This window comes from Mustela nivalis (assembly GCF_964662115.1).
Source record: "Mustela nivalis genome assembly, chromosome: X".
NCBI classification, from domain to species: Eukaryota; Metazoa; Chordata; class Mammalia; order Carnivora; family Mustelidae; genus Mustela; species Mustela nivalis.
The window spans coordinates 106,081,164-106,108,727 of NC_139040.1; the positions used below are offsets into that span (position 1 = coordinate 106,081,164).

The 27,564-nt window shown below is 36.6% G+C and overlaps 1 protein-coding gene across 1 annotated transcript in view; it reads left to right on the plus strand.

Moving 5' to 3' along the window:
• Positions 1-27,564, plus strand: part of DMD (dystrophin) — a 2,004,585-nt gene that overhangs the window by 795,870 nt on the left and 1,181,151 nt on the right. Inside the window, exon 30 of the mRNA XM_082716529.1 lies at positions 21,005-21,166. Coding sequence (XP_082572655.1) covers positions 21,005-21,166 — 162 coding nt within the window. The remainder of the gene's footprint in view (positions 1-21,004; positions 21,167-27,564) is intronic.

Here is a 27,564-nt window from a genome sequence, read left to right on the forward strand (position 1 = left end):
CCTCTCAGGACTGCCTTGTTGTGTCCCACAGATTTTGATCTGTTGTATTTTCATTATCATTTGTTTCCATGATTTTTTTCAATTCTTCTTTAATTTCCCGGTTGACCCATTCATTCTTTAGAAGGATACTGTTTAGTCTCCATGTATTTGGGTTCTTTCCAAACTTCCTCTTGTGGTTGAGTTCTAGCTTCAGAGCATTGTGGTCTGAAAATATGCAGGGAATGATGCCAATCTTTTGATACCAGTTGAGTCCTGATTTAGGACCAAGGATGTGATCTATTCTGGTGAATGTTCCATGTGCACTAAGAAGAGTGTGTATTCTGTTGCTTTGGTATGAAATGTTCTGAATATATCTGTGATGTCCATCTGGTCCAGTGTGTCGTTTAAGGCCTTTATTTCCTTGCTGATCTTTTGCTTGGATGATCTGTCCATTTCAGTGAGGGGAGTGTTAAAGTCCCCTACTATTATTGTATTATTGTTGATGTGTTTCTTTGATTTTGTTATTAATTGGTTTATATAGTTGGCTGCTCCCACACTGGGGGCATAGATATTTAAAATTGTTAGATCTTCTTGTTGGACAGACCCTTTGAGTATGATATAGTGTCCTTCCTCATCTCTTATTCTAGTCTTTGGCTTAAAATCTAATTGATCTGATATAAGGATTGCCACTCCTGCTTTCTTCTGATGTCCATTAGCATGGTATATTGTTTTCCACCCCCTCATTTAAATCTGGAGGTGTCTTCGGGCTTAAAATGAGTTTCTTGGAGGCAACATATAGATGGGTTTTGTTTTTTTATCCATTCTGATATCCTGTGTCTTTTGACAGGGGCATTTAGCCCATTCACATTCAGGGTAACTATTGAGAGATATGAATTTAGTGCCATTGTATTGCCTGTAAGGTGACTGTTACTGTATATGGTCTCTGTTCCTTTCTGATCTACCACTTGTAGGCTCTCTCTTTGCTTAGAGGACTCCTTTCAAGATTTCCTGTAGAGCTGGTTTGGTGTTTGCAAATTCTTTCAGTTTTTGTTTGTCCTGGAAGCTTTTAATCTCTCCTTCTATTTTCTTTTCTTTCTTTTTTTTTTTAAAGATTTTATTTATTTATTTGAGAGAGAGACAGTGAGAGAGAGCATGAGCAAGGAGAAGGTCAGACAACGAAGCAGACTCCCCATGGAGCTGGGAGCCCGATGCGGGACTCGTTCCCGGAACTCCGGGATCATGACCTGAGCTGAAGGCAGTCGTCCAACCAACTGAGCCACCCAGGCATCCCTCTCCTTCTATTTTCAATGATAGCCTAGCTGGATATAGTATTCTTGACTGCATGTTTTTCTCGTTTTGTGCTCTGAAAATATCATGCCAGCTCTTTCTGGCCTGGTCTCTGTGGATAAGTCAGCTGCCAATCTAATATTTTTAACATTGTATGTTACAGACTTCTTTTCCCGGGCTGCTTTCAGGATTTTCTCTTTGTCACTGAGACTTGTAAATTTTACTATTAGGTGATGGGGTGTGGGCCTATTCTTATTGATTTTGAGGGGCATTCTCTGAACCTCCTGAATTTTGATGCTCGTTCCCTTTGCCATATTGGGGAAATTCTCCCCAATAATTCTCTCCAGTATACCTTCTGCTCCCCTCTCTCTTTCTTCTTCTTCTGGAATCCCAATTATTCTAATGTTGTTTCGTCTTATGGTGTCACTTATCTCTCGAATTCTCCCCTCGTGGTCCAGTAGCTGTTTGTCCCTCTTTTGCTTAGCTTCTTTATTCTCTGTCATTTGGTCTTCTATATCACTAATTCTTTCTTCTGCCTCATTTATCCTAGCAGTAAGGTCCTCCATTTTTGATTGCACCTCATTAATACCTTTTTTGATTTCAACTTGGTTAGATTTTAGTTCTTTTATTTCTCCACAAAGTGCTTTTATATCTCCCGAGAGGGTTTCTCTAATATCTTCCATGCCTTTTTCGAGCCCGGCTAGAACCTTGAGAATTGTCATTCTGAACTCTAGATCTGACATATTACCAATGTCTGTATTGATTAGGTCCCTAGCCTTCGGTACTGCCTCTTGTTCTTTTTTTTGTGGTGAATTTTTCTGCCTTGTCATTTTGTCCAGATAAGAGTATATGAAGGAGTAAGTAAAATACTAAAAGTGTGGCAACAACCCCAGGAAAATATGGTTTAACCAAATCAGCAGAGATTCCAAATCGTGAGGGGGGAGAAAGAGGATAAAAAGAGGTTCAAAAAGAAAGAAAAATAAAAGAAAAAAGAAAAAAAGATAAGAATTTAAAAAAGGAAAACGAATAAAGAACAATATAAAAAGGAAAAAATAAATATATTAAATAAACTAGTTAAAAAACGTTAAAAAAGAAAAAGGTAAAAGTTTAAAAAAATTTTAGCAGAAGAAGAGAAAAAAATGAAAAAGAAAAAAATTAAATTAACTGCAAGACTAAAAAAATCACAGGGGAAAAAAAAAAAGAAACAATAAGAAAAAAAAAATCACAGGGAAAACGCCATGAGTTCCATGCTTTGCTTTCTCCTCCTCTGGAATTCTGCTGCTCTCCTTGGTATTGAAACCGCACTCCTTGGTAGGTGAACTTGGTGTCGGCTGGATTTCTTGTTGATCTTCTGGGGAAGGGGCCTGTTGTAGTGATTCTCAAGTGTCTTTGCCCCAGGCGGAATTGCACCACCTTTATCAGGGGCCGCGGTGAGTAATAGCTGGGGTTTGCTTTCAGGAGCTTTTGTTCCCTGAGCGCTTTCCGTAGAGTTCCGGAGGACGGGAATACAAATGGCGGCCTCCTGGTCTCTGGCCTGGAGGAGCCGAGAGCCCAGGGCCGCACTCCTCAGTGTGCCCTCAGTGAACAGCGCCCAGTTACTCCCGTCCGCCTGACCTCCGGCTGCGCTCCGAGCTCACCGAGCCTGCGACCGGTTCAAGATTACACTGAGCTGCGAGCTTACTGTTGGCTCTGTCTCTGTAGCCGGCTTTCCCGGTCCAATACCCGCAAGCTCTGCGACACTCAGACACCCCCGATCCTTCTGTGACCCTGCGGGACCTGAGGCCATGCTGACCCCTCATGGGCTTCGCTCCGGTTTAGCCTCTGGAGCGATGTCCCTCAGCGGAACAGACTTTTAAAAGTCTTGATTTTGTGCGCGGTTGCTCCGCTGCTTGCCGGGAGCCGGCCCCTCCCCCCGGGGTCTATCTTCCCGTCGCTTTGGATTCACTTCTCCGCCGGTCCTACCTTTCAGAAAGTGGTTGTTTTTCTGTTTCCAGAATTGCTGTTCTTCTTCTCTTCGATCTGCCAATGGATTTTCAGATGTTTGCAATCTTTAGATAAGCTATCTAGCTGATCTCCGGCTAGCTGAAGTAGTCTCAGCCTGCTACTTCTCCACCATCTTGACTCCTCTCCCTCGATGTCACCCCTTTAATGTTTATTGTGAAGTAACTGTTTAACTAGTTTTCAGGCCTTTTATAAATGGAGTTATTTTACATGTAGCTGTAGATTGTGTGTGTCCATGGGAGGAGGTAAGTTGTATATAAAATAATTTTTAAACTTAATGCTCTCTTTTCTCTCTTTATTCACCCCTTTTGATATTTTATGCAGGGTCATGGCTTGAAATACCCTTTATATATTAATGTTTTTCCAAAATACTATCTGTAGTACAAACCTCTGCCCTAAACTCTAGACCTTTATATCCATCTTGCTATTGTAGATCTCTACTTTGGTATTAATAGGAAACTAAAACTTGTCATACTTAGATGTGAGTTTCTATCAAACCTACCCAAGGTGGGTTTCACCATGTTTATTCTTGCCAACTCATTCTTTAGTTCTCTCAGGTCAGAAACCTTAAAGTAATTGTTGGTACTCTTTCTTTACCAACCTCTCTCCTAACAGATTTGAAAGGTAGTCTCAGCAGATCTACATGTGGTCTGGCAGGAAAGAAGAGGTACATCACCCACCCATATTTTTCTTTGTGAACCTGGTTATTATTTTAAATATCACTTACATGGAGCCCACTTTTAGACCTCTTTATATTGGTGGGTACTTAAAGAAAAAGAAATCAAGTACATTGGCTTCTCCCTATGAATAGGTTGTCACCCTAAGGAGGTATCAAAACTACTTTCTTGATGATTACAGATGTTAAACGTAAAAAGGAAAAAAAAAACCTGTCTCTCCATCTGTTTATTGCTGAGATATAGGTACATCTTTTAGCAAAAAATATTAAGCTAATTAGAAAAGGTATATATATAAAATAACTGATCAGATTACTTTTAGGAATAAGAATCTGAATATACACAAGTTAATGAGAAGTGTGTGAACAAAACTAACCATAGTTAAAGATTAAATCATAAGCTACTGAATTTTCTCTAAAAATGTTAGTTAGCAAATTGAGAATCAGTCAGGTTATAATATTTAACTTGTCCCTTGTTATATAAAACACTTAAAATAAGTTTTACTTCTCTTCTTCCTAAGTTGTCTATAAAATGCAGAACCTAATTATTTTTTTCTTGCAAGTTTTTATTTAAATTCAAGTTAGTTAACATACAGTATAGTATTAGTAATATGTGATTAATAGTGATTAGTAATATGTGATAGTAATAGTGATTCAGCATTGCCATACATCACCCAGTGCTCTTCACCAGTGCCCTCTGAAATCCCCCTCAGCCAGCTAGTCTCTATTGGCTGGATTTATTTGTTCAACTACCATTCAGTCCTTCACTTGTTAATTATAGTTGTCTTGTTCAGTTCCTGGAGGGGCCACTGTGAGGTTAAATTGAGGTAAAAGAAGAAATGGTCAGTGGTAAAGTGGAGGTAGTAAATGAATTCCTCAGGTTGTAAAAATGGTAACTATGTGACAGGATGGAGGTAGTAGCTAATTCTGTGGTAGCACTCATTTTGCAATTTATAAATATATCAAATTAACAGTTTAAATGTACACAATGTTATGTGCCAATTATATCTCAATAAAGCTGAGGATGAAAGAGAATTAGCATGCCTTTGAAAGTGAAAAAAAAGATAATTCATGAGGGAAATATAAGAGAGAAGGGCCAGCCAGTAACTTGAGTAACAGGACACACAAGGTATTTTATTGACTTTCAGGATGGTGAAGATTTAAACATGTTTGTAACATGACCAAAAAAATCTAATACATACTTGACATTTAAAAGCAAGGTCGTCTTACAGGAGAGGGTATATGAACAAAAATGGAATAATGGACTTTGGAAGTGGAAGAGAGTGAATTGAGTTAATACGAAGAAATTTTGAGGTGAAGAGTAGGAAGGCTGAGAAAGTTTACTCATGAAGGACTCCATACCCCAAAGGGAACTGTATCTTTTACAGGTTGTGTAGTGTTGGTGGTAAGTAGGAATGGGAGAATAGAGAACTGGTACCTCTGAAGAACTAAGGGTGGAAAGCATTTGTGGTAGGAGCTCTTCTGTTGTAAAGATGAATTTAAAATAAACAGAAGTGTTTGCAAATGATATCATAGACAAAGTATTAATGAGCAAAATTGTTTGTAGTATAAACAGTTGTGCAATTTCTACCACAGTTTTCTTCAAAATAATAATTTTATTCACAACTACCCACATACTGACACATGGACAATCAAAAGGAAAGGTACTCTTATTTCTGTTGTCTTCAGGCAATGTTTCCACTATGAATCTGATTGGATCATGAAACAACAACTCAGAGACTGGTGTTAGGGATCTTATTTTCCAATTATATTCACATTTGAAAGTCATTCATTCACTCCTCATTTTCCCTCCACTCATATGTCACTATGTCACTGTACTCTGGTGGCTCTAATTTGAGTTTCATTCTTTTCTTAAATTTCTCTACCTTATCCAATTTAGCTCGCATTCTTATTTCAATATTATAGCTATTGGAAATTTCCCCCAAATTATTGTAATTAGGATCAACTGCTTAATTTGTGGGGTCCAGTACACAAAGAAAATGCAGGCTTCTTGTTCTAAAATTAAGAATTTCAAGATAGTGACAGCAGGTCATCAAAGTACGAGACCTTCTATGCATGGAGACCTTATAAGCATGATTACATAGGTCAGTGTGACCATAATGCCAGAGCTGGTTGTCATTTTATATGCTTGGTTAATTTTAGACCTCAATTGCTTTCCAAAATTTTTCAGAAGTTAGAGAATTAGATGCATTTCTACAGAACAACATTGTTTAAAAACATTCACTGGGGATGGGTAACCAATGATAAATAGTACTTTGAAAAGTAGAATTTAAAAAAAAAAATAATTCTTAGTGTGGTAATAGTCGACATAGCTTCTAGAATTACATTTTTTTTCATGTTTTGATTTTGGTGGTGTTTTCCCTTATAGTGGAAGAAAGATATTGGATATCTTGATTCTTGATTCTTCGAGGTTGAATGCTCTGTGATAAAACTATTACCTTTCTAAAAAAATTGCACTGTAAGCAGACTGTTGTATCAAACATCTGTGTTCAAGGTGACTTCGTTTTTGAGCTGAGTAGTGGACTATGCTCATAGTTATTCTCATAATAATTTTAATTGAATAATTGGCGAGAGTGTTTACATTTTGAGGAGACAAAACCAACTTGCATAATATTACACATAGGTTATAAATTCTATAGCCCAGCCCTAATTAATGTAAGAAAAATAGACAAGACAGTATATCCTTTTTATTTTTTTGATTAGAGAATAACTATTCTCTTTCTCTATTTGCTGTATATTCTCTCATTATCTGAGAAAGGTATCTTCTTTTACCTTCCATCAATTAACATGAGTTACCTTGATTCTTGATTTTATTAATATTTTAGCATGCATCTTGTATTTTGAATTTAATTGCCCTATTTTATGAACACAGGAACTGAAATATTATGTAACCTTCACAAGAGCAAAGGTTGATGAGGTTGATGCAATTATGTTTCATTCTTATTTTAATCACTATAAATCATGAAGATGTAATTATTTATTGTTTTTGTAAGTAGTAATTCTGTTATCTTTAAATATAATTTACCCTACTCCAATAAATAGTGTTTTCTTGACTATTTGCCTTGGCATTTCTGAAATGCTTTACAAGATAGTAGTCAAAAATATTTTGTCTCTATGCATCCAACTATAACAGATTAGCTTTTTTGGATAAAGAGACAAAGGGACATATCAACACACATATACATATATATGTTTGCATATATATTTATATATATGTGAATTTATATTTCTGTATATATATACATGCATGTGTCAATATATGTATATATACATATACACAGACACTAATACATGCATTCTATTTTACTACCTAATTAATATTTAATTATTATATACTCTAAGTAAATTATTTTTGCTTTGGGAGAGCATTAAAATATTTATGAAGGAATATGAATATATACATTTAAGGATATTTCACCCTTAAATTTCTTATGATTTGGTGGTTGAACTCCTTGCTTTAAAGTTGGAATATCAAAAGAAGGAGTTAATGTATAAATTAAAAACATCTGGGGAGCTGGGTTACTCAGTCAATTGAACATCTGACTCTTGATTTCTGCTCAATTCTGATCTCAGGGTTGTGAGATTGAACCCCACGTTAGGCTCCATGCTTAGCGAGGAGTCTGCCTTTCTCTCTCTCGCCCTCTGCTGGTTTGTGTGCTCTCTCTCTCTCAAACAAATAAATACATAAACCTTAAAAAACATGGGGTTGCTTGGGTGGCTCAGTCTGTTAGTGAGTGGCTCAGTTGATTAAGCATCTGCCTTCAGCTCAGGTCATGATTCCAGGGTCCTAGCATAGAGCCAGTCGTTGAACTCTCTGCTCAGAGGGAAGCCTCTTCTCCTTCTCCCTCTGTCTGTTGCTCTTTGTGCTTCTGCACACTTTCTCTCTGTCAAAAAAATAAATAAAATCTTTAAAAAATCTGATGAGAAGGCCTAAAAATTAGTCAATTATAAAAACCAGATCAGTAGTATAGATTAGTAAATTATCATTTTAGGAATGAATTTTTGAGTAGAGGTTTTTCTTTCAGTTTTATTATCTATGAACATTTTCATAAAAACTGAAAATTTTCTGTTTTTATGTTTGGTTAGCCAGCATATGGTATGTTATTAGTTTTTGTTGTAGTGTTCATTAATTCATCAGTTGCATATAACACCCAGTGCTCATCACCCCATGTGCCCTCCTTAATGTCCCTCACCCAGTTATCCCATCCCTCCACCCCCTTTCTTTCTGTAAGCCTCAGTTTGTTTCCAAGAGTCTCTCATGTTTTGTCTCAGTTTCTGATTTCTTTTAATGAAACCTACATATAGTTTTCACTTATGACCCATTATAATTTACAACTAATATTTAATTGCTGTAAAATAAATTACTATTCTCAAGTAGGTCCATCTAGATCATCCATTTTCTTTTTACCACTCTCACTTCTTTTAAAGCTACTTTCTTTTCAAGCCACCTCCCAGACTTTTTGGTTTGAATGATCAAAACTGTTCTTTAATATTCAGGCAAGTCTTCCCTGAAATTACTTGTCCATTTTTTTTTTTTAAAGAAGGAAATGGGAGAGGGACATTCAAGAACATTTTTTTTTGCTATGTATTCTGGTATCTCAGGGCAATTCATGCATGGAGTGAGAAACAAAAGTATTTTCAATTTCATCAAGCTGTTTTTTAAGTCATAGGAAAGTAAATATTCAACAGAAAGTTTCCTTCAAGGATCCAATAAAGTTGGAGAATTGCTTTACTGCCTCTACCTTACGAAGTTGCCTATTTGCATTGAGAAAGGGCTAATTTAATAGTACTCTGTCCTTTGTTCTTTTTTGTTGTGACCCTAATTAATTGCATTTAAGTATTATTATGTAATTCTTATTGCATCATTTCTTACAAATCATTCTTGATAATTCATTTCAAATTTGCCAAATCATCAAAATGACACAGATGGAATAGTGTAGGAACTTTAATCTATGCATAGTCCCTCCCTGTGCCCTTTGATTTTCTAATCAGTAGAATTTGACTGAGACTGGGAACAGCATTTTGAAAATTTGCTCTACAATGTGATGATTATTTAGGTTTGAGAACTCTGGACTTGACTCTTATCTGAGCATGAATTGTTTAAGGCAGTCCCCTTTGCTAAGGTGCTGTATGTCTCAGATTCATTCCTAATGTGGACCATTAATTTTTTTCATCTCCATCCGCTGTTCATTAGAGCTGAGTGATCTCTTTATTTCAGAGATGAAGCTCATTTTCAACTCCTGAACAATTAAACCAAGAATGAGAAAAGAGAGGGCACCAGGGTGGCTGGAGCCCTGTATGGGGCTCCCTGCTCATTGGGGAGTCTGCTCCTCTCTCTTCCTCTACCCCTCCCCCCACTTGTGTGTGCACTCTCTCTCTCTACCGTCAAATAAATAGAATCTTAAAAACAAACTAACAAACAAACAAAGGGGAAAACACTAGTTCTCTTTCAAGTCTACATTTCCCTGGAGTAGAATGACTGCTTTCTAGGATGCCACAGCAAACTGGTGATGGCATGGAAAGTGCATTGCTCTTTTCCCCTATATGCCACACTTCTCTTCTGCCTAGACCAAAGTCTAGATGGAACAGACATTCCCCGTGAGACCAGTTTGGAAGACACTACAAAGTTCTTCCTGGCTGTGATAAATATTGTATGTAACTTAATCTTTAGCAATATCTAACTTGTGGCAAATGCAAGAGTTCTACAAGTGAGTGCCTACCACCTGATGCCTGGTTGCTCCGTTCTCACTTAATACAGCCCCAACACAATGGGTTTCATGTCTAGATGATGGTAAGGTGCCACTGGGGAGAGGAGGTAGAGGTAAGAGGATGTTGGAAAACAGTTTATGTCTCTTTCAGTCAGCTTAATATCTCACAAGAGCATTCAGTGACAGATGACCCTGGTGTCTAACAAAGAATCGAGTACAATGCAACTCTCTGCCAGTGTTTATCTGTTCCCCGTGCTTACATCCACACACATGAGTCTTCTTTCTGTACTCCCAGCATATTGCTCGGGAATTGCACAGCATATTTGGCAAGCAAAAGGAAAAGCAGCTGTTCACTGCCTCTTATTCCTGCTGTTCAAGGTGCACATCCCAGCCAAATGAATCCTATCAGAGCCAAAGACCCTGGCAGTAATTCCTTGCTACAAATGTAGTCTTGTCTATCTTAGCTACATGGAGAACAACAAATCTGAAAGCCTGGTAATAACCTGAGGACAAAATAGCACGCAGCACAGCTACTCAGCTAGATCTGAGGTATTTTTCAGTGTGGTGTGGACAAGTGGGGTGACAAGAAGGCCTAAACACACTCTGTCTTGCACTTCACCTTCTTCAGAACCATGGTGATCATCTGGAGTATTTGTGATAAATAAATATTACTAATCATCATGCATATGGAGAGGATGAAAAAGGATCATCCCAGGAGAGAAATCTTCCATTTTCTTAGATACTACTTCTAGTCAGCAGCCTGACTAAAATTGAACTCTACTGATGATTGACTGTACAGGTCAACAGAGTCTAGAGCATTTTATTTCAAGAGAACCTGAACATTAACCTAAGACCATTATGGGCCTCCATTACAGTAAAAGGAATCCTTCATAGATGTCTAATGTACATCAGGAAAGAACCATTTCAGGTTATTGGGACCACATTTGAGACTACCTGACTGAAGACCAAAATCTGTTTTATAGGCAGTCCTTCTGGCCATCCTTAACTGGTCTGTAAAGGGTAGTATGACAGATGTGCTTCTCACACATCATCTCAAGTCTAGGAAGCCAGAAACCCCATGTCTACTCAGTATCCTGAGGGTCTGAATTCCCAAGTGGAGAAATTGACTAGCACCAAAAGGTCTTCCACTCTGAGACCTCTGTCACATTGATGTGTTGGCAGGAGATTACTGCCCTTATCTAAGGAGCACCAAATGGCATGTCATTCAATGACAAGTTGACACAGCTACCAGTCTATCTACAGTTGGTCTCACTGGATTCTACCTCTCTAGAGGCCTTTACTTGTGTGATGACCTGAATATCTCAGCTTGGAAGCATCAGCTATGTTTTTTTGTTTTTGTTTTTGTTTTTGTTTTTGTTTTAATTGTGGAACCTTGCCTTTTCTCTGCCTATACTTGAATTGTGGAAAAGTCACTGCATCTTTGGTTTTCTGGGATAATAGAAGCAATTGTCAGAAATCAACTGAGTTTCTCACTAGCTACATTCTAACCTGTGTTTCTGACCTCTACTTATTGCTTCATTCTACAATTTGATCTTACCCCAAGATTTGGATTTTTACTCTTACCTAGACTCTGTGTGTTACTTATATGTGTGTGGTCTCAATCCTAACCCAATTTATCCCTAGACTCCAGTTCTGTCTCACTCTTCTGTATCAAGCACAATAGTCCATGAGGCTTTAATTATTTATAATATTAATAAATTATTAATTGCCTAAATTTAGAGTTTCATATTATGAGCACATGTGTGAACAGAGAGCACCTTGCCATTACACCAGAGAAGTTTTACTGACCAGGCAGTCTCTGAAGTTACCTTGAGAATACTGGGAGAAGATGAACTCTGTAGATGCCTTTCAGATTTACCGTATTATACTTCCAGCACTTCCTTTCCAAAGCTGAAATAATGCATTGGTTTGCTACGGTCAGAGCGGAAGACCAGTTTCATTTGTCTAACCATGAAGATGAATTGATGCAGCAAAAATCCAGAAATGTCTAAGATATATTACTGTACAGCTCACTGACCATTCTGTCAATGCTTTACTTGAAAATGATGGCTATCTGATGTCAAGTTCCATTGATAAAGTGATTCCCAAACGTTGCTTTTGAATGTGCTTCCTTCAGAGGTCACAGAAAAACTTCAATGATCTGCAGAGATCTGAAACAGATGAAGTTCCAACTAAACATGACCCCAGTGGATTTAACATTTATAGTCTTTTCCTGTAAAGGAAATCATAGACCGCTCCATGCACGTGGTTTTTGGATTTTTCTGTCCTGTGGTTTTAAACCAAGTAACCTTAACAAAAACAAATCCAGATAACCCTTGTAAATGAAGCAACATTCCTTTATATTTAAAGAATATACAAACACTTGTGTAATTATTGTAATTATTTGTAGTCTATCATGTATGCTAGCAAACATGCCACAAAAGCTAATTTTGCCAGAATTCCCCACAAGAATTATATCTAGAGTGGCTTAAATCAACACAGTTTTTGATTTGGGGCTGGTTTTTTTTTCTTTTTTTGGTATTTCTTGTCCAAGAACACTGAACTCTACTGATGGTTGACCATGCAGGTCAATTCTTTCTTTAGGAAAAAGTAGGACTGATTTGAAAAGAAACAAAATAGGCAACAAAGTGAAGCTTTTGATGGCTGCTGAGGCAGTGAGTTCCTGTAAGTTGTCCTTCCTGCTATAAATTATCTTCTCCCCATTCTGCTTTATTTTTTAAATCTCCATTTTCCTCCTTTTATTTTTAAAATCTCCATGATTCCTTTTGAAAAGCATTTCCTCAGTCTGCTGAAAGCATACCTAGCCATCTAGAAATGTTATATGCAACTCTGTAAGGATCTATTATTTTCCTTTCACCATACTAAATCATGAAATTTTTTTTTCCTCATCAACCCTAAATAAGTCTGAGTCTGTAGTGAGGTCCAAGGTGTTCCTCAAATTTAACTTTCCTTAAGAATGTTCTCCTGTCAGTTCTAAACAACTAAAAGTTGAGAGAAAGTGGTTTTGAGACAAATGGAACATTCCTTGTGCTCCTTAAATAATTCCTGACATTTTCATGCCTTGCCATATCTCCTTAAAGACCTTCAAATTATCCTTCAGAACGTTTAACAGGCAATTCACTGAAATTATACATCAGTTGGGAAAGTGTTTCATTTGATAGCAACAATAGTCCATACTTAGAACCTTGCTAGATAGATATAAAATGTGCAATCTGCTGGCTGTTGTATAAGCCAATGGCATTGCTGCATCTTTATAAGCCTTCTAATCATGCCATGCTACCATAATTCTCAGTGTTTCAAAGATAGTCCCTAGATCCTTCATGATCTATCTCTTCACATCTACCAGAAACCATTTCCTACCTTTCCCTGGGCCACATTGCAACTGTTCCTCATATCTGTATTTTCTTCTTTGCCTCTACTCAGTTTATCAAGCTCTGAATTCATTGACCATGACAGTAGTTTGCTGTATAGTTTGAACCAAGTAGGACAGAAACATGAAATATTTTGCTTCAAACTGATGGTTGTTTCCTCTTTCTTACTGGCATCCTGAATAGATCCCATTTTTTCCCAGGCTCTGTGAAATTAAAAAGTTAAAGGCAGCTTAAAATTTCAATCTCCTGGGCACCTGGGTGGCTCAGTATGTTAAGCTTCTGCCTTTAGCTCAGGTCATGATCTCAGGGTCCTGGGATCAAGCCCTGCATTGGGCTCTCTGTTCAGCAGGGAGGCTGCTCCCCACCATCTCTACCTGCCTCTCTGCCTACTTGTGATCTCTCTCTCTGTCAAATAAATAAAATCTTAGAGAGGGCACGGATTGCATGGAGCACTGGGTGTGGTGCAAAAATAAGGAATACTGTTATGCTGAAAATAAATTAAAACAAAACAAAACAAACAAACAAAAATTTCAATCTCCTATTCAGCCTACTATTCTACTGTCGAACTTAAACGATGGTGTAAGTGATCTGCAATAAAAGGGGAGAGTGACCAGTTTCCTCTATACCACTATCACTTTTCCTTACCGCTTCTGGGTCCTATTGTTTACCATTGGCCTGAGATGTAGGAATGAAGGAAACTCGCACATGTCTCCTATTAACTAGCTTCTTCAGGGTGTTCGTGTATTTTATATAACAAGGAAACAAGCATTGACTTTTTGGAGGGTCTAAGTGTAGGCTCTTTAAGTGGTCTTTTAAAAGCTCTCTGTCTTCCAAATTCTCTAACAAGGGAAACATGCCCAGTGACAATATCTTCAGGCCTCTTCATCATGGAGTACTCTTGCTCCTAGCAGAGTTTGTGCTAGACAACTCAGACATGGCTGCCTTTTTCAGTGTCTGCTTGACCTATGGAAATGCTACACCAAGCTTTAGGAACTACAGGCTACTCTCTTTCTTTGCTCTGCCATCGTTTCCAATTTCTTTTATTATACTTTGGTAGGCATAGAAAGCAAATAGAACATTCAACTGCATAAGCAGAGTCCAAGTTTGTAATTAGATGCCACCCCTATCTACTTAGAACTCCCAGACTCTACAAGTGATAGTGTTGGAACTTCCTTCCCTTGCGTGGGGCAGAAAGATTGAAGTACCACTTTTCATTCCTCACTGATAAGTAAATGGAAGATGCCATCACACTGGCCATGGATTCAGCCTGATTGTGATTCTTTTCAAACTCTTCATGGAGTTTTAGAGTAAGCAAGCTTGGTGGAGTAATGAAGGAAGAGCCAGATTTCCCACCATCAGTAAAGTTTTTAGAAAAGGCTTATTATTTCCATCTCTTAGAATGAGAGGAACTTAGGAGTCAGTGTTTTCAGTTCAAGACTAAGAATAGCTTATGAGTCACATAAGAGTTAGGAGGAAACAGCTAATCAAAATGGGTGAAAGGACAAGGGAGATACAGGCTTTCAGTTGTGCCATAAATACGTCATGGGAACAGAAGGTACAGCATAGGAAATATAGCCAATGGTATTATAGTAGCGTTGTGTGGTAGCAGATGGTAGCTACACTTGGGGGGAAAATAGCATAACGTAAGTACAGACTTGTCGAATCACTTTGTTGTACCCCTGAAACTAAAGTAACATAGTGTGTCAACTGTACTTCAATAAAAAAATGCTCTCAAATAATTCACCAAAATAATTGAGTCAAAATGAGTACTTTTGTTTAGTAATTGAACAAATTATAACCTCTCGATAGTTGACAAAGGTAAGCCAAAAGGAAGTAGTTGCATTAATTTACTGGCCCACTGAAATTGAGACTCTAGAAAAATAGAACTTTTTGGTGAAGGGCAGTCTGTGTGCACAGTGAGGTGGGGCTGTTAAATAATGCAGATTAGCAGGTTCTCTTTGGTCTCCATGTTAATTTCTCAAGAGCCACAAGAGTAGGATTTGGTTTTAGCACATGTCTTACAGGACTCCCACCCTTCACGCACTGCCCGTGAGAACAGTGCTTACCTTGTTATTGTTCTATTTTGTGCAAGGTAGTGGTATTCAAAGTGGGGCCAATTCATGCTCTCCCCCAAGCAGAAACTGCAAAAATTTGTAACTACTTTATTTGCATCCAAATTTGAGAAATAGTTTTCTTGAGTTCATCTTCTACTACTAAAATCACTCAAAGAAATGAAGCCTAATTGAACAATGGTTACCCTATTTCATTGCTTAGGGAAAAGAAGCTAAGACAATGATGAAAGTCAAACTATTTTACATGTCTGGTATCAATGACAAATATTTATAAATAATAAATAAATAATTATTTCACTACAAGGTGATCATAAGCCATATCCCCTTTTTTAAATGAACTGACATTTCCTTTGTCCTAGAAATTTTAATGAACACAATTTAGAGACTCCCTAGATAATTCCTTATCACAGAGCCTGAATATTTTTGTTTGTGTCTGTGTTTGTTACCATAAATTGCAGGAGACTGGGCAAGAATCTGCAATTACTGAGAAAATCCATAGTCCAGACTTCTGAAAAGCCAAGTGTCTCTTAAAATCTCAGCCCACTAATAAGAAGCCCCTTTTTTTTTTTAATGCTCGGGCTAATGAAAGGGCAATTTTACAATGTTAAGCCTGGATCTTTTATGCAATTTACAAAGCAAAACCGAGAGCTCCCTTGGCCTGGCACATAGTAAGCAACCAAGGAATATTTATCACATAGTTGGATTAAAAAAAAGTTTGTAAAGATACTAAGACATTAAAGTGCATCTTTTGCACATTCATGCTTTACATTCTGCAAGACTCATATCACTCTTAGAGCCCTTCACAAGGGACTCTACAGCAAAGGGCATCCTGATGAGATCCTCCTCCACAATTAGATCCAGGCATCAGAAGTCTTTCCCCAGGTTTTTCCAGAAAGCAAAAGCAAATAAAGTAAAACAATCACACACACACTTCCAAAAGAAGAAACAAGGGGTGCCTGGGTGGCTCAGTGGGTTAAGCCTGTGCCTTTGGCTCAGGTCATGATCTCAGGGTCCTGGGATAGAGCCTGGCATCAGGCTATCTGCTCGGCAGGGAGCCTTCTTAACCCTGTGTCTCTCTGCCTGCCTCTCTGCCTACTTGTGATCTCTGTCAAGTAAATAAATAAATAAAATCTTTTAAAAAATAAGACTAAAAGAAGAAACAAAATGATGACAAAAATCTCTCCCATTCTCAGCCCTACATCCCCCAGATACCTGAAGAAAATTATTTTTGTGGCTTCAAACTAACTCATGCTGTATAGGGAATAAAACTCCTCAGGTTTTTCTATTTTAGCATATATAGATACACATACACACATCTATATGAATTCTATCAATATAGACTATACTATATATGTATAATTCAATTCTGCAAAATATTTTGTGCTTAATAAGTATTTGCTGTTGGCTAAGAAGGTTAACTATAAGGGAAATGTATATTTCTAATAATTGTCTCAGAGGGTCCTATTTTAACAATGAAATCACCCACATTCCTGACTCACTTGCAATCATGATCTTACCTAGTATTAAATGAAGTAAAAATGATTGTATTTTATAGAGCCTTTAATAAGTATAGCAAGGACATATAACTCTCTTAATGAATGATAATTTGTAAAAAGTTATTGGGATAACATGTGTAATGTTCTTTTTTTCTATTTTTAAGCCTCATTAATATTTAAATACATTTATTTTGGTTTAAATTCCCACTTGTTATTTCACATGAGAAATTTATTATTTTTTAAAGATTTTATTTATTTATTTGACAGAGAGATCACAAGTAGACAAAGAGGCAGGCAGAGAGAGAGAGGGAAGCAGGCTCCCTGCTGAGCAGAGAGCCCGATGCGGGACTCGACAGAGAGCCTGATGCGGGACTCGATCCCAGGACCCTGAGATCATGACCTGAGCCAAAGACAGTGGCTTAACCCACTGAGCCACCCAGGTGCCCTCACATCAGAAATTTATTTACCAGAATGAAAAATTCATTCTTCCAGTTTCTTAGCCATATGTTCTCTGGTTTAAGTGTTTGTAATATTGGGGCACAAAGGTTATTATTTTTAAAAAAATAGAAATGTGAAAAACAAGTAATTTGCTGTAAAGACAACTATCCATTGCTAACAAAAATCATTCAGTTTCTGATTTTATACTCTAGAATACTTTGAGGAACTAATAATAAATTTCCATATATGTTGATTATTTTAACTTTGTTTTCCTTGAATTTTTCTGAAAACCATAATAAAATTTTTTTCATTATGCTTTTTCCTTTGTAGCCATTATTAGGATTTCCCTTTTTACTTTTGTATTTTTGTTATTGGTGGCCAACCTCTCAATATTGTTGTAACTCTCCTCATATTTGCTTTTTTTTGTCTAGTTCTATGATTCATCTTACTGATAAAAGAGTTAGCTGAATACATGGTATAGCATTTTAAAATAAGAGTTAAACTGTAATCTGGACCAGCAATGAAAATCCGAGTCTGAGTTAGGACTGCCTACCAACTCTGTTCAGTGAGATAGCACAGGTCAAGTGGACAGAGGGTCCTACAAAACCCACAGGCCTGGCCCCCCATCAGGATTTGCCTAACAAGATGTTTAGAAATAGAAGACAGCTTATATCATGATTAGTTCAAAGAGTTTTGCAAGCTAAGATTGACATCAGGTCTTTTCACTCCCTGAGATTAAAAAAAAAAAAAAAATCCATGTATTGGTCTTTCTTATTGACTGCCAGGCCAAACAAAAAACCAGCCTACCTGAGGTCAACTCTGACATCAACTCTTAGGTCATTTCATTTCTTTGAATCCATTGAGTCTCGTGAATAGAAAAGTTTAGATTTCTAAGTATAATTTTGAGACTAAATATGTGGTTTAACATTATGCCGTATTATTTCCTATTCAATTATATTAAAATTCTACAGGTGCACACAGGAAGAGTAGGCTGTTTTTGCCTTTAGACAGATAAAGGACCAGATTTAAACAATGCCTGAGTAGGCAGTTACTACATGCTGTGATTGGAAGGTTTCTCCAGCCACCTGTCACAATGGTGAAATTTTATCATTAGGGATCCATTTTTCTGGAGAAAGTCTGGCTAGGCTACAGACATTCTCTTGTACAATACAGACAATTCTGATTATAGTCATAAGCACTGTTAACAGAATTATGATATGATGTAACTTCTCATTGAAGTTTTGACTGAAGAAAGGGGAAACCATATATGAATTAGATTACAGGCCAAGGTCTTGGTCACTGATTTGAATCGAGTATTTTACTAGAAGTAGACTAAAGTTTCCTGTAAGTAATGTTCCATCCTATTCTGATACTTTTATTTTTTTAGTTTTTTCCCTATTCTGATACTTTTAATTCCAAGCAGACATACACAACACACCAAAATAAAACAAAAACACTGAAATTAAAAAAAAAAAAGCCCAAGTAGGGAAGACTTTACTCCAAAGGATGTATCTGAGTGATGATGACCTTTTTCCCAGTTTCTTTTCTGAATCCAATTTTCTGACTTCTTGAGTGCTACTCTGTTTTCCTCACTAAAAAGCTTTGTTACATCATTCATTCAGTCATGAAGAAAAGTATTGGTCTCTTTTTCTAGGATCTGGTATTGAGCAATGAACAACACATCCATAGTCTCTAATGTCATTGGCACTTAAAGTCTGAAATAGAGGAAAAAAAATAATGGGAAATTGCAATATGGTGTGATACGTAGTGAGCCAGAAATACAAAGTACAAGAGAGAACATAGGGTGTCAGGAACAGCCACCTGGTGAGAAAGATATCGACATTTCTAAGGTAAGAGCTAAAGGATAAATGTAAACTAGCCAATTAAAGGAAGTTGGGGTAGAATTGCTCGAGGAAAAAGGAGTAGCATGTTTAAGGCCAAGTATCAAGAGGGACGTAGTGTATACTGGGGAATGAAAAATAAAATTTCTCAGTAGCTTGAGCAAGGACTATGTGTAGCAGGGACTATGAAGGAATTTTAAAGTCATATAAAAGAGAATTTCATCTATCCTCAGGAAAAAAATACTCACTACAGGAATTTAAGCAGGTAGCCATCATTTCATTTTAGAAAGAACACACTATAGCTCTGTTGCAGATGGGTAATGATAGGGTAGGATACCAGCCAAGAACCTGTACTGTATTTGAGGCAAGGGCTGGCAATTGCCCCAAGTAATGACAGTAGATGGGGGGAGAAGAGGACAGAATCAAGAAATATTAGGAGGTAGAAGAAAGGATTGGGAATTGCTTGCCTGGTTTAACACAAAATGATGAAGGACATGATAGAGGAAGAAGAAATATTCAGAATCATGCCTAATAAAGGCAGTGAATAATTGCCAGTCACTGAAATAGGGGGAGGTGGGAAACAACAAAAAACAGAGCAGGAGCAAAAGCAAGTTGGGGAAATGGAAAGTAGATGAGAAGGGGGCCCCAAATGTGTCCATATTTGGTCATGCTATTGTTTTGGTTGCTGTGGATGTCCAAGTAGAATTGTCAAGTAGGGCGATATATATGCACTTATGGAGATCGAGGCAGAAATCTGGACCAGAGGCACAAAGTTGTGCGTTGTGAGGGAAAAAGAGCTAACTGAACTTGGAGGTGTGGGTGGAATGAAAAGAAAGAAAAACCTAAGGCAAAATCCAGAGGAAGATTTACAGTCCAGGTAGAAATACTAAGAATGCCCTCCCACTCATTTTGTAGTGCAAGACTTGCATCTCTTTTAGCTTTAGTCATAGTTGAGTAATGCTGTGTTCCAACTTGGCTTCATTAAAGAATAATGGCATTTCTAATACATTTTAAGCTAAAGAGCCCACTATATATTCTTTTTTAAATTTTTTAAAATATTTTTTTATTGAAAGAGAGTCGTCATACAGCGTTATGTTAGCTTCAGTTGTAGAGCCTACAGATGTGAGAACCGTGGATATGACCCTCACAAGCAGGGTCATTTTTGAAATGCTGCTCATGGTCTTTGCAAAGGATAGTTCTCTCATACCAGATAATCATGTCTACATATCATATAATAAAGAAAAATACTTGCTGTGATGCATAACTTACGGAATTCTCAGTAAGTCGCTTGTCCCAGTCCTTGCTTGTAGAACTATTCTTCTAAAGGTGAACAGATCCTTGAAGGGAAACTGTGCAGTCTGCTCAGCATGCTATTTATATTTGGAAAGTGTTACATTACCCTAATCATACCTATAGTAACAATCAAGATAATTGCAGCTATATTAGGATTACTTATTATTTGTTCCACTTCAGCAGTAACACAGATCCAATTGTGCCAGTTATTTCCACATTCCAAATTGTGGGAGAAAACGGGGAAAAAAGCCCATGCAAAGCGGGAAGAAATCGTATTTAGAATAAATCCATAACCAGATGGTTATCTGAAAATTTCTTTTTGAAAGGAGCTGATTCTGAACAGATTGTGTATGTGTCTCACTGGTAGAAGTGGATTATCCATCTTGAATTGGATTGTGATGACGATGACCCTATTCTAAGTAAACCAAATCTCTTGAACTATATAATGAGATCAGGAGGAACATTCGGCCTGAGAACGACAGATTGCAACGACTGAGATGATTTCACTACGTTTTGTTTTGTTTTGTTTTGTTTTTTCCCAGCCTCTTTCCTTGATATACATAATTCTGTAGTTTTTTTCCTGCAGGGATTCCAGATCCTGTAGTTCTGTGTGCTAATTCTTATTTCTTATTCTTATTTTTGTTTTTTTAAGCAGAGCTGAATGAGCGGCAGGAAGCTACGAAATCTATCTTACAAAAAGGTGATTGTGGCAGTGTAGAATCTTCCTTTACTTTGCAGCAGGATTGCAGAAAAACTATGGCGAGTAAACATTGAATCGCTTCCTTCTTCCTTCTTTTCTTTAGGCCGTGAGGAGGCAAAAGTTGCTAGAGCAGAGTATCCAGTCGGCCCAGGAGATTGAAAAATCCTTGCACTTAATTCAGGAGTCCCTCTCCTCCATTGACAAGCAGTTGGCCGCTTATATTGCTGACAAAGTGGACGCAGCTCAGATGCCTCAAGAAGCCCAGGCAAGTAGACTGAGAATGAGATACCATTACTTGCTGTGTTATTGGAACAGGACATTTCTGAATTTCTAAGTTAAAATTTATTGAACTAGTTGTACAGAGGATTATCTGATTAACTAATTTGACTGTTTGGAAGTAAGAGGGAAAAAGAGCTCTAGGTTAGTACTCTAAGATTTATATCTCAAAGTATGTAATGGAGGAATTTGAAATAGAGACACTTACAAGGCAGGGAAATTGCATTTGGAAGTCTGCTGTTAATCAGTATTTTCAAACTATACTTAAGCTAGAGGGAAACCTTAAGAAGGTAAATTGTGAAGAAAGAATTTGTAGGGTGCCATTAAAAAGGCAGGCTCAAGGATTTTATTATCAGCTTATATTTGTTATTTTGGAATTTTAAGTCTTATGATCCCTATATTGTTCTACATGTCATGTGTGGTAAGTAGTTGATAGCAAACTGAGATGTAAATTTGCATTTATTACAAATAGTCATACCACATGTACTCACATGTACTCACGCTGTGTTCAATCCAAATTAAGAAATGTGTTAAACCAGTTTTTCAAGAATGAGAGTTAAAATACTAATGAAAATAAATCTAAGTTGATTTTATACTGAATAAATTGAGGCTATATCTAAATTACCTCTCACTTTGGGAAGTATTTTTTATAATGCTATAGTTCTATTTATAAAAACTTTAAATATATGTAAAGTATCATTGCTATTATTTGTTTCAGTATCTTTGGGATTTTCTGAAAGTAAGGTAATAAAACTACTTTTCAAATAATAGGTCCAAATTAGGTACCCGGTAACCATGAATAACTCAGAGCAGAATACTAGGATGTGAGGGGCATTAGAAGGTTATATACCCATCCCAAGGACCCTCTTATCACTAATTGATGGAGATGCCTGAATGTTTTTATTTTAAAATGAATTTTTGGATTAAGTGGTTGCAGTGCAATTATAGTGCACTGAATCATAGTTAAATTGGTGCCCAGAGCACCATTGGACACAGTAGCATGAGGTAGTTTACCATATTGTCAAAGTTTGACCAGGAAAGTCCCTGAGAACACGGAGCTAGGTACAGGTGGTTTTGATAGGCTTACAAAGTCCAGGGCACAGGGTTTCCTCACTGACCATTGCAATAGGGGATAAAGAAAGTGTAGTTCATGGGAATCCTGGTGATAGCATTGATGTTATGATAGTTTTTCAGTGGGACAAGTGTAAATCCTAAATGGGAGATGATCGCAAATACTGTCGAGGATTTTAAGCTCCCTGGTATACGCACTTCTTCAAGCTTACATTAGTCCAGTGCTCAACCCTTAACTCTTTCTAAGACTGTCCCAATTTGAGTCACGCAGAAAACTTTATAGGCAGGCTTTATAAAAATGCATGACAGGAAGGGGAAATTATAATTGTGTTGAGAAGAGCTTCATGATTATAAACTAAAGGCAGAGTAGAATTGTTTCTTTTTTTAATTCAGTGACATAAACTTGGCAGAATGTTTGATTAAAGACTGCTCATAAGTTTCTGAATATAATTAAGGGAAACTTGGAACAGTATAAATATTAAATATTAAAATTGGACATTTGTACTATAAAATATATAGATTTTTAAGGATCACAGAATAAATGTATGAGTAGCAATATGAAAATATGAGATAGGCAATAGTTACTATTGTCTTAGAAACAAACAGGAACTTTTAGGGAAAAAAGTAATTTGTTTAGGAATACAGGATTCCATAAACAAGAATACAACATACTAGTTTTTAATACCATAATATAAAGTGTTTTGTTTGGTTTTGTCAAAAAGCTCCAGTAAAAATGTTTTTAATTACAACAGTTCAAAATGCTTGTAAATAACAGTACACAAGTCAATTAAGACATTTAAAATCTACTTGAAAAAAGAACTTTAGAGCACTAACAAGCTCAAATCCATTTTACGTGCATTTCTTGTTGCACCTGCATTTTCAAGATAATTCTTAACTTTGAATTCCCCAGCTGGTAATATATAATACTGGAAAATGCAGGTCACCCAAAAGCTATTGAAACATTCTTCCCCAAGATTTTATTTTTTAAGATGACAGCAAGTGAATTGTTTTCTGGAACAGAGTTATCAGGTACTCAGATTTGCTTCAAGGATTACATTTCCTGAAGCTCAATTTGAATCTCTCTCAAAAGAAACAAGTAGAGACTAAAGAGGTTGTTGGTGAAGTAAGAACATAAGCCAAATTTGTCAGACAAAGAAGCCCTTAAGCGTGCCACCAAAATGACATTTTTAAAGTGTATATCATAGGGGATAACTTTCATGGTTTGTACTAAAACAAAACAACTTGCTTCTTTAAATTTCCATCAAGGTTCACTGTTAATTAAAAGATTAGATGGACTTAGCTTTACCTTTTCAGAAATAGAGTGTTTGTCTTAGTATATCACTGAGAAGCCAGACAAACAAAGCAAATGCCATTACCATATTTGGTCATCTTAAATAATGTGCTCAGATTTCCTGTCACACACTGGCCCCATAGATTTGTGGATGTCTGACTCCACCGTGTGGTGCACTCAGAGTTTTGCTTCTAAATTTAAATCTGTTACTAGAGCTTTCTTTTTCTGCCTTTAAGACTGAGATTCTCAGGAATAACAAATTCTCAGTATTACAAACATATACACAATGTGTGTAGCTTTCCAACAGGTATGCTCTTATTATTTATAAAAGTAGACATAGATGAAGATTGTTCCTTGCTTTCCATTTGCCTTTTGTAAATAGGGCAGAAATGAGCTCCCCACTGCCTCAGCATGTTCACTGATTCGTTCTCTGTTATGATTACAGAACTGGGCCTTCTGATTCTAAATCAGATTAAACATATTTGCTATTTTATTTAGTAGTATGAGCTCGTAAGGAAATGTAAGATCGTACGACCACAACATCAACTGCCCAATGCCAGGCCATATAAAGCGAGATTTTTATTAAAATACAAAATTAAGATAACATCTTACTGATTCACCTAGAATAAAGCAAATGGGAGGAACTCTTCTAGATAGAGAAAATTACCTTCTAGGTGCAGAAATCAAAAACGCAAGAACTCTTTTAAAAATAGTATGATTAAAATATGAAAACCAATGAGTGTTTCTTTAAGAACAGTTTTATAGTATAAAATCAAATTATATAACTGCAGAACAACACATAGCATGAATATAGTTATCTACTCCTTAAGTGTCCTGCAGAACATACTGAAACACAGATTTAGTTTTAGTCCCTATGATCTGGAAGAAAAACCAAAGTTCCCAGGGTGTGCCCCACACCAATCATGTCAGAGTCTCTGGGGGGAGGGGAGCGCTCAGTTGTCAGAATTATTGGAAATTCTCCCTGGTGTTCTCACATGTGGCAAAGTTTGAGAATGACTTTGGAGAGTTCATTCTTGGTCATAGCTGACCATGACAGTCTTTTTCTCACATCACATTTCTCACTGCTCACTCTTTGATATTCACACCCATGACATTGTCAAGATTTCATTGGGAGGGAGTTGGGATGATTTTCTCTTCTATTTTGATTGTCCCCTTACTCTTATGGGAAATGAATGGAGGTAGAAAACATCATTGAGAATTCGTGCAGAAATGAATTAATTCAGGCAAATAGAATTTTCAGCATGGCTGTTTAAAGATGAATTTGGCTTGGTTTTCTTATTTTCTTCTTCTTTATCCCCTAATTCCACATATCTTAATTTGCCATTCACCTTGGATGTGCCTTTCAGTCATTCTGGGAGCCAAGATAATCATATACAAATAACCACCTTAAGGTCTGCAATTCTTAAAATTGCAAAGATATTTCAGTCTGCAGCTTTTCTTTCCAATTATACCAATAATTTCATAATTTTGAAATCTCCAGTATGTAAGAAAAATCCAATGTGGCTACCTATTGAAATGTTCTATATCACAAAATGTTTATGATGCACAGTTTGTTATAGAGAATATTACGGTGTCACTAAAATTACCACAAGAAGCAGTGGGCTGTCTAGCGGTGATTGCAATAGCTCAACATTCTGTTTCTTCTGTCCTGAAGATTCCTGATCCCATCTTTTGCAACATCATTTGCCACATAGTAGATTTATGTGCATGAGTAGAGGGGAAAAATGTAAAGCAAATTAGGAAACAAATTATCATCAAAGGAGAAGTCCTCATAATAATAGAAAAAGTGCTCCTATATTTTTCTCATTAATCTAGGACTTTCAGGTACCTCAGCTCCAGTATAGACTGAATTTCTTCCTTCCATCTCTTTTCCAACCCATTGGCAGTGTCGCTAAAACTTAGCGTCAACAAATAGAAAAGAGGGACTTTTTTTTTTTTTTTAACTAAAGAAAGCTGTTAATTTAAGCTGACTGTATTAGCCACACATCAAAACAATTTGTAACTGAGGTCTTCCTGTCTTACTGAAGCTAAATCTTATAACTTAAATATATTTGACCATTTTAAATGTAAGCATTCCAAACTACCAAAATGAGTGGCTTAAAAAATAAAAATCTGAATTCAGATTTTGGTCTATCAGATTAAGCTTATGATTTCATTACAGAATAAAAAAGACTTTTATAGTGTAAATAGGCACATTTGAGTGCTAAACGACTCAGAACAGTCAAACTTTACAGCCTACTTCACTGATTTATGTATTAAACAGTATAAGCCCTCATAGCAGAATTCATTCAGGATTTATGTGATAATGGAATAATTTAACCATAGAAAGAGAATATGAAGACCTATTACAGACATTTGGGTTCTGATGTTAAACCCCACATAGGTGTGGCATAAATAATTTCTTTTCTTTTTACTTAGCAATATAAATATGATGGTTAATCCAACACGATTGATTTTAAATCATTCTAACATTGCAATGCAACCTGTGCGTGTTACCATATAGAACTGATTACTCCTGAATTTATAATGACTGTTCTCATTTCAGTATGTTTAGTAGTGTGAGAAATAATTGCAAGCAAGTGCTACAGAAGATACAAAAGATTAGAAATGTACTACACCTCATTGACTATATTTCGAAAAATGGCACAGTATCATGTCCTCACAGGATGTATAATGAAAAAGAAATGGAAGTCTTTCTCATATTATAAATTCAAAACTGTACATCTTAATTCTTCAGTTCAGTTACAGCATCCAGTTGTGAAAAACTACACATTCCAAATACGAAAGGTGAAGCTAGCTGTGTCATGCTACAGTTGCAATGAAGACTCTTGAAGCACTGAATATTTTGAGGCAACTTAGATTGGAACTATTATTTTCTGTTTTTTTTTCTTATATAAATAGATATTTATTTTCAGAATAGCTGACCATGAGGTTATAAATCTAAAATGCACACCCAGGTAACCCTTGGTATCACATACACTGTTGTAGTTTCCTTGAAGCATTTATGAATATCTGAAACTCCCTTGTTTATTTTTGAATTAGTTTTGTTGTTGTTGTTTTCCCTATTGACCTCAATTACCTTCCCACCAAAGGTCAGTTTGTAAAAGATCAGGACTGCCTCGCAGATCTTCAATAAGTATTTGGTGAATTTGTTCAATTCCACAAAGATTTACCGCATTTAGTCACTAAATATGTGCCAGACAAATGAGTTAGGAGCTATTTTTTTTTTAAAGTGGATGAGCCCCAGATGGATTTTGCCATCTTGCCTTAAGATAGCAGGAAAGAACCAGTCAAATATACCATAATCATCAAGAACCATTTTTAAAATGAGACTTAATGGCATCATGACAAAAAAATAGAATTGTGACAATATCTTGTCATAGTACTTTATGATACTGCTAAGTTTTGGAACTTCAGAACACTTTAGAAATACTTTGAGGAGTACACAATAAAATTTTTCATGTGAAAAGAAGTGATTAGTGGAAAGTAAATATTCCAGCCTTTCCAGGTATTTCAGTCTTTTCAAGGTCTGTACCATGTCAATGATGACTACTTTCAAAGCATCTGCCTTGTTTTCTTTGATCATTACCATAATTTAATGAGGTAGGTAAGTCAAATACTTAAGCTTAAGAAAAGATTTAAAGAGGGTAGATTATTGATTAAAGCTGGGGATGGGTGTAGGGAGTTACTGAAAATGGACACACAGGATCATTTGAGGGAGCTATAGAAATGTTCTATAAATCAAATCATGACTAGTGGTTGTGCAACTTTAAATTTACTAAAATTTCTTGAATTGTGCATTTATTGAATTATATGTTAGATAAACTATACCTTGATAAAGCTATTTTAAAAGAGACTATGTAATAAAGAATATCTCAGATAGTATATTAAAGAGCAATTTCAGGGGCAGTACCTGGGTGGCTAAGTCGGTTAAGTGTCAGCTTCGGCTCAGGTCATGATCCTGAAGTCTTGGGATTGAGCCTCCCTCAGGTTCCCTGCTCAGT